The sequence below is a fragment of the Dysidea avara genome, chromosome 11, assembly GCF_963678975.1.
Source record: "Dysidea avara chromosome 11, odDysAvar1.4, whole genome shotgun sequence".
NCBI classification, from domain to species: domain Eukaryota; kingdom Metazoa; phylum Porifera; class Demospongiae; order Dictyoceratida; family Dysideidae; genus Dysidea; species Dysidea avara.
In genome coordinates this window covers 16,621,037-16,628,489 of record NC_089282.1, presented here as the reverse complement: position 1 = coordinate 16,628,489, position 7,453 = coordinate 16,621,037, and the positions used below count along the sequence as shown (strand labels likewise).

At 38.9% G+C, this 7,453-nt stretch overlaps 3 protein-coding genes across 3 annotated transcripts; 1 reads left to right on the top strand and 2 right to left on the bottom strand.

Moving 5' to 3' along the window:
• Window positions 1-180: 180 nt before the first annotated feature.
• On the bottom strand, window positions 181-3,918 carry LOC136238745 (coiled-coil domain-containing protein 138-like). Its single transcript, XM_066029319.1, has 15 exons — window positions 3,832-3,918; window positions 3,604-3,785; window positions 3,385-3,537; window positions 3,210-3,329; window positions 3,083-3,160; window positions 2,844-2,937; window positions 2,757-2,788; window positions 2,585-2,704; window positions 2,408-2,527; window positions 1,617-1,779; window positions 1,365-1,420; window positions 990-1,058; window positions 882-933; window positions 418-559; window positions 181-331 (listed from the first exon to the last, which is right to left on the bottom strand). The coding sequence occupies exons 1-15, from the start codon at window positions 3,890-3,892 to the stop codon at window positions 199-201; spliced, it is 1,575 nt and encodes a 524-aa protein (XP_065885391.1). The 5' UTR covers window positions 3,893-3,918; the 3' UTR covers window positions 181-198.
• LOC136238748 (uncharacterized) lies at window positions 3,913-6,575 on the bottom strand. Its single transcript, XM_066029322.1, has 7 exons — window positions 6,449-6,575; window positions 6,256-6,298; window positions 6,103-6,206; window positions 5,975-6,056; window positions 5,817-5,926; window positions 5,684-5,758; window positions 3,913-4,133 (listed from the first exon to the last, which is right to left on the bottom strand). The coding sequence occupies exons 1-7, from the start codon at window positions 6,449-6,451 to the stop codon at window positions 4,044-4,046; spliced, it is 507 nt and encodes a 168-aa protein (XP_065885394.1). The 5' UTR covers window positions 6,452-6,575; the 3' UTR covers window positions 3,913-4,043.
• Window positions 6,534-7,357, top strand: LOC136238749 (V-type proton ATPase 16 kDa proteolipid subunit c-like). The gene is made up of 4 exons (XM_066029323.1): window positions 6,534-6,695; window positions 6,754-6,912; window positions 6,969-6,993; window positions 7,051-7,357. Exons 1-4 carry the CDS (start codon window positions 6,620-6,622, stop codon window positions 7,256-7,258), a joined length of 468 nt encoding a protein of 155 aa, XP_065885395.1. The 5' UTR covers window positions 6,534-6,619; the 3' UTR covers window positions 7,259-7,357.
• Window positions 7,358-7,453: the final 96 nt, after the last annotated feature.

Genomic DNA, 7,453 nt, shown 5'->3' with positions numbered 1-7,453 from the left:
CATGCTTTGCAGGTACACCATTCAGGTCCTATAGGAGTCTAGAGCAGACAAATCTTCCTGGGGTAGGACTAGGAACCCGAAAAGTGCTGTACAACTTAAAGTTGGGCAATTGATGGTAGGCTCCTCATAATTACAGCCAGGGTTTCCCACACACTGGTTCACTATGACATGCAGTGCCGCTGGTTTCATTATTTATTGTCAACTGTTTAAATTCATCAGTACAGATCTGAGGTTTAGTGTTAAGAATGCTGTGTCTGGTTCGTTGAGGGTTCTACTTAGTTTCTGAATGACTGGAATTAGTTGTGACTGCTCAAATCTTCTCTTGTTAGACCTGTGTAACAGAAACAAGCATACTTGTACATGTGCAATCACTACACTAATAAACATACGTACAAACACTACATAAACACTTCTTACTTGACTTTGGACAGCCTTTGTAATACAATACTCATTTTCTCCAACACTTTAATACCGACATGTTGTACATCCCTGAACAGTCCAGCACAACATATAAACCATTCATCAGTGCTGCACTCATTCAGAAACAACTGCAGTGTTACTATAGTGACAAGAATAACTAGTGTGGACAGGAAAGTTAAATACAAAATATGTACCATATAATTTTCATGCAAAAAAGTTCTATTTTTGTACATGAATGACTGCTCTACTAATCTTTTGCAAACATTTTCGTGTAAGAAACTTTCGTTTGACTACAAAAATAACCATCAAAAAGCAAAATTACAGTACGCAGTACATCAGTTTTGACAGCTAGGTAACAATTTAAAAAGTATATATCTGGAGAAGCTTGAGAGGTATTTTAACTTTGCAAAACACTATTTCCCAAAACTTCCCCTATTATGTACAATATAGTTAATACTTACTAGAGTCCATGGATAGTAGTAGAAATATATCTGCTGTATGTTCACATAAAACCTTATGAGAGGACACGAGTTTTTAATGGCTAACATATCTCACTGGTATACAGTTACCTTGTGTGCTGGCTTGAGGTAGCACAAAATGGCGGACACACCATGGTAAAGAAGGAACACTTCCTTACCCTACACATAACACAGCAGGACATTACTGATGGATAAACACACTAAGTTCAGAGTTTCTATATAACAAGCCAATTAGCTAGGCAGGCACCCCCAAACATACCCTCATCACTTCATTATAGTGACACAGATCCCAAACAAGATGCACTTCATGATCTCATTGCTAAGGCCAGCTCATACAACCTGGTCCCCAGCCGCCCATGCACTTGATCATGTGAAGGTCTTCACATGATCAAGCAAGTGGGTTGCTGGAAACAAGATTATAAACAGGCCATATATAATGGTGGCCTACCACATGGTTACACTTACTACATCATCCCTGAGGTCTTGTTTGATCATATCAAATGCGAGTGCCAAACAGTCGACTGGAGTGGAACATGAGTTGAGTATGATCGAGTGTTGGTACATGAATTCATACACATACTTACAATATACACACTACATAACACAAACACACAGCCGGGCCACCCATACACTAAACAAGTTCTACAAGTGTACTAGATAATTTCCTGGGGGCAGAATTAGTATCCCAGATGAGGGCTACATACTACACTGACTCACCTTGTGAGATTGTCTGCAGAATAACAAGAGATGATAGCAGTCGTATATGAAGGTCAGGACTTTGATAAAATGGCTTCACTCCTGCTGGCTCAGTTGACCTAATATGTGATGGCTTCTGAAGCTCTTCACCAATTCTCCGAAGAGTTGTAGTTAGTGATGATTTCTATAATATCACAGCCAGTACACTATTATGATGGTACCATATATGTCATGCAAGTAGAATAGGTGTGTATGTATGTCTGTATGTACAGTGAAAGGTGTTCAGGGAACTTGAAAATGAGGTCACCATGTGTAATCAGGAGACTTAGTAATGGTAGGGCCAAGGGTATTGGAAATTTTAGTGCTCAGTAGAGATGTGTTACGATATTGTTAGATTTATACACTGTAGATGACTGCTATATTAGAGTGGTTGACTGTAATAGCATTACAAGTTTGTTAGTGGTACAATATAATCTTCTGGTCTCAAGAGAGCTGTCACAAACACTTATTATTGATGAAGCCACAGTATTATTGATATCATGCTATTATTATTTCACTGAAATCTAGACAATACAGGTATCGTTTCACTGGAATACTGTATTACTATAATAATAGCAAGATTCCGTCCAGCCCTAGAATAAGTCCCAAACCTTAGCATGTGTTTAAACTGACCTGATAAACCAGGATACCTTAATAATCAGGACATTTTTGCCGTCAGTCCCAAGGTGTCCTTAATACACTTGTTTCACTCTAGTGTGTGTGTTGTGTGTGCGTGTGTGTGTGTGTGTGTGTTACTGCCTGTACAAGCTTACTTGTTTTCCTATTGAGTTTAATTGTACAATGGTCCAATAGAAAAATTTTATGAATGGCAGTTGTATCTGAGTGCTTGCTGAGTGAAGATTCGGTATGAGAGAAGCAGCAATTGGAAGCACCTACGAACAAACAACAAAAATGTACCCCTTGTTGTTCTTGCTACATGCACAAATCACCTTTATGCTGTTGCTAACCAATAGTTGGGTGGGGCTACTTGTCTTACTGAGCTGGTCGTCACACAACCAACTCAACAAAATTGCAAGCAACTCTAAATATTGATCATCACCTAAAGGATACTATGTAACCTGTAAACAATCACTTCTACGAAATAAGCTACCACACATGCACCTTGTTTGGTTTTCTATGTTCCTTTAGTTTAACTGAAACAAGACAAAGAACTATTCAATATAATCATCATAATATGTGGACAATTACCTGGACTAGTAGCAGCTATTTTTGTACTATGTTGAGACACTGCAGCTTCAATAGAAGCTGTCACGTGCTTGGTAGATTGCAACTGTTGTTTTCTCTATAATGAAAATGATATACATATGCTATCAATATAAGCACGTACGCACGCATGCGAGCGCGCACACACACACACCACACACACACACACCACACACACACACACCACACTAAATGGTCTACATGGATGCAATAGATAAATATACCTGCAAATTTACTAGTCGAGCTTGAACACTTGTGATGTCCACTTCCAACTTTTGGTTCTTCTGTTGGACTTCCTCAAGCTGTGTAGTACAATAAATAAAGCTATCTTCCCCTTTGTCTCCACCTTACTTGCTGGCGAAGGCTATCACTGGCTTGTTTGATGGAATCAAATGAGCTTCGTAGTCTTCTATTCTCCTTGCTTTTCTCTTTCAGTGCTTCACTGAGTCTTTGTGATTCTCCCTGTACTCGCTAACAAATTGTGAAGCTCACCAATACCCTCCACCACAACGTGTTAACTATGCACCTCTTCAAGTTGTTCCCACCTCCTGGTTACTTCTTCTTCAGCAAATTCTGTTAATCTTTCATGAGCTGACCGTGCTAACTGCTCCAGTTCCAGAATTGCTTGTTCTCGTTCAACAAGTCTGGTCTCTCGCTCCTGTAACCTCTGAGATTCTTCCTATGTTGAAGAAGTTACACCTCGAGTTACACTCAAGTGCACGTTCTTTTATCCAATAAAGCTTACATGTAGCTTGTCCCGTATTGCAGTTAATTCAGAGTAAACGTGGGTTGCATTTTCTCTTATAGATGGTTCGTCTACTACTGTGTTCTCCGTGTTGCTATCATTGATGCTGCTGCCGCTACTGTAACTAGTGTCGCTCAGAGTAGATGACTCGTCTTCTGTAAGGCTATCATGAGCTATTTCGTCTGCTTAACACTTTATAACGTGAATAGTAAAACTTCATTTACTCACCTAGTTTAAAACCCCTTGTCTTTCTCTTCAGTTGCTTTTCAAATTCTTTCACAAGCGCCATAAATTCTTATTTCAGTGAAATAGAAATATTTAATACATATTTTGAAATACACAATAAATATGCATACTTGTATTCTGCAGAGTGACAAATACAAAAGGGTTACATGGTACAAGTACATTAAGTGAGATGCTAGGAAAATGATATTTTGGTGTTAGTATAAGTTTGTCTTCTTCATAATTCTCAAGAATTCTGCTTCATTCACTTCACCATCGCCATCTTTATCAGCCTCATCGATCATCTCCTGTGGAACACACCAACACAAGGTAACTATTATTCAAGGGTGGCAGCTAGAAACCTAGTAGATGGTAAGAGAAATTCATTATTGTACTATATTAGGTAATGAAACACTTAACAATCTCATTTCATATAGCATTCAAACTGTGGTATTCAGGGATAAAATGTTGTAATATAGCATAGAGTCATGTTTAAGACCTTGAGTTATGTGTGTAAAACTAAAGAGAAATCAAAGGTTCTTTACAAAACAAAGTATACTTTATATTTAAATACCTAGTCATTTGGCGGGTTTTGTATAGGGGCTCAAGTTGCTAAGTAAAAAGACAAACCAATAATTTCCTAAAGCATGTCCGACCTCACAAAAGCATCACTTGGATGAGTTAAATCGCCGACAACCTATTTAAAGGTAGTGTCAATGCAGCTACTACATGTATATTCCAAGCTACGATGGTTTATCAATGAGAAGACTATAGTCTGTTCGCATTCACCTGAGCCCTCCTTTTTTGTTAATAACTCTTGTTACAGTACATGGGCCAGCATTAGTAGCGCTGTGAAGCCCAGAATGAAACTGTTAATCAAAAAAGCGTTTAGGTACAGGCAAGAACAAGTGAGTTATGAGGTTTTACAAACATCCCATACATTTAGTATGGACAATTCAGGCATGCAAACATGTTTACAACCTCATAGATATACAGACAAGTACCCACCCGGGATTGGAATCATACAGTTTTTCATGCCAGATCATTGTTACTGGAAGCAGTAATATCTTCAAATTTATTGCACAGAAAACTAGTTCTGCTCTTGTGAGTGCTTCCTAAAACAATAATTAGTTGCCATGCGCTATAAGTCTGGTTCCTTCGATAATGGTGGCTACGTATCAGCCAGCCGCACTGAGAGAAACACCTATAACCAGGCCCTACCACTAATTAACCACCCCCTTTCGCGAGAAGGCTTACCAACAACTAAACACCCTCACATATTGATATTTTACAGAAACGTATTGTGAATGGCATATTTCACTATCCCGCCTTTTTTTGAAGGGGGTAACAATGATCCAGCGAAATGCATTTCTATTGCAGTCAATGGGCCCACGTGAGATGATCCCAATCCCAGGTACTAGTCTGTATATCTATGACATGAAAAAATACTTGTTCCTGTACAAAACCATTGGGGTTCACCTCTTTGATATTACTATATTTGGCGGGGCTCAGGTGAACGTGTACCGACTATAGCAGTTCCATTCTGAATTGCATGTCAGCTAGCAGTGTATAACTTCCAAACTATGGCACAATGTTCAAAGGCACCTTTTGCATTTTGAGTCCAAAGTTATCTACCAGCAATAGGCTGTTCTGGCACTTCACAAATTTGACAGAAATTTTTGTAATTCCTACACCACTCCATATAATCAGCACATGGGATATGTTAATATTAACTGTCATTAGTCACTCAGCACCTACACCCTACACAAACCACACACAAGTCAGGAAGGTGCAATCAGAAGTACAGTTACAATTTATTTATCTGGTTGTATCAAAATTGGAGGCAACAGTCACTCACCTGTAATTCTTCATCAGTTAAGTTCTCTCCAAGTTCTTTTGCGACTCTTTTCAAATTATTAAAGGAGATTTTCCCCTGTACACACAAATACACCAATACAATGATATACACACAGATACAGTTGCTTGCTTACTGTATCATCATCATCAAACAGTTTAAACGCTTTTATAATTTCTTCTTTGGAGTCTTTTTCACTCATTTTGACAGTCATCATCTGTAAAAATTGGTTGAAATCAATCGTTCCTGGAGTGATAGTTGAAGATACTCAGGAAATTTAGACTTACATCTTACCAGTTCCATCCTTATCAATGTCTGCAATCATTTTCTTAATCTCTTCCTTCTTTGGTTCAAACCCTAAGGCTCTCATAGCAACCTATGATGGAAAAAAATGACAGCAAGATTTCTAGGCTAAATCAGACCTTTAACTCTTTTGCATCAATTTTTCCTGACCCATCAGCATCAAAGAGATCAAAGGCTTCTCTTATCTCTTGTTTTTGTTCCTCGGTGAGGTCGGGCTTGGGGCCTAAAGTAAACAAAGTCTGTTTTCTAAATAATGCACACCCAGCACTGACCTGGCTTCTTTCTTGATCCTAAAGCAGGTGGCTTTCTGTACGCCTACAGAAACACACAATACAAGCATTTGCATTATATTTACATTTCTGTAAGCAAGGATCACCCTAATTCCAAGAATTCAACTTAAGTATTACAAAATGGAACTTTTTACCGCAGACACATTCAATCACTCAGTTAATGAAGCGTACTCACCATAATTGCTATCTACAGCTTGGTAGTTTGCTAACTTGGAGCGCATAAAGCGCCAATATTCAAGACTATCAGAACCTCACGCATGCGCGTACCTTTCTTAATCACATGATCGGTTAAAGTTGACATTTTATTTTGTGAAGCGTGTTGAAGTTAACGTTAAGTAGTGTCACCATGTCGGACGATACCAGGCCAATATACACTCCTTTCTTTGCAGTGATGGGAGCTTCGGCTTCAATCATTTTCAGCTGTAAGTTTGGCTGATTTTTGATAAAGAATAGGTTTATCCATCTGTTTGTGTTCTACAGCGTTGGGGGCGGCTTATGGTACAGCCAAAAGTGGTACCGGTATAGCTGCAATGAGTATTATGAGACCGGAGTTGATTATGAGGTCCGTGATCCCGGTGGTTATGGCGGGTATCATCGCCATTTATGGGTTGGTCGTCTCCGTTTTGATTGGCAACAAAAGTATGTAACAATTAACCTTTTGAGTATAAATTATTATTGTCTTTGTCGTGTTTTAGTTGATACAAGTTTGGATTTGGCTGGGTAGGTTTGCTGATGACATTTTGAGTGCACCATTTAAAGTAACCTTTTAATGTTTAGGTCATTCTTATATCTTGGGGCAGGATTGTCTGTTGGATTCAGTGGATTGGCAGCAGGTTTTGCTATTGGCATAGTTGGTGACGCAGGTGTAAGAGGGACAGCACAGCAACCTCGTCTGTTTGTCGGAATGATTCTAATCCTTATTTTTGCAGAAGTGTTGGGTCTCTATGGACTGATCGTTGCCTTAGTGCTAACAACCAAGGCATAGTTACATTGCATGTTCACGAATAACAATTTACACATTGTGTCTTGGTTATAGATTAAAATGTTTTGAGTGTGCATTCTATGAGCTATTTGTTGTCGCCAATATGTGGATAGGCGGGGTTTAATATTGATAAGGGTTAGTGCATTGTATGCAGATCATTGACCGTTTGGTGTTCACTGAACCGATGTCATATTTTGG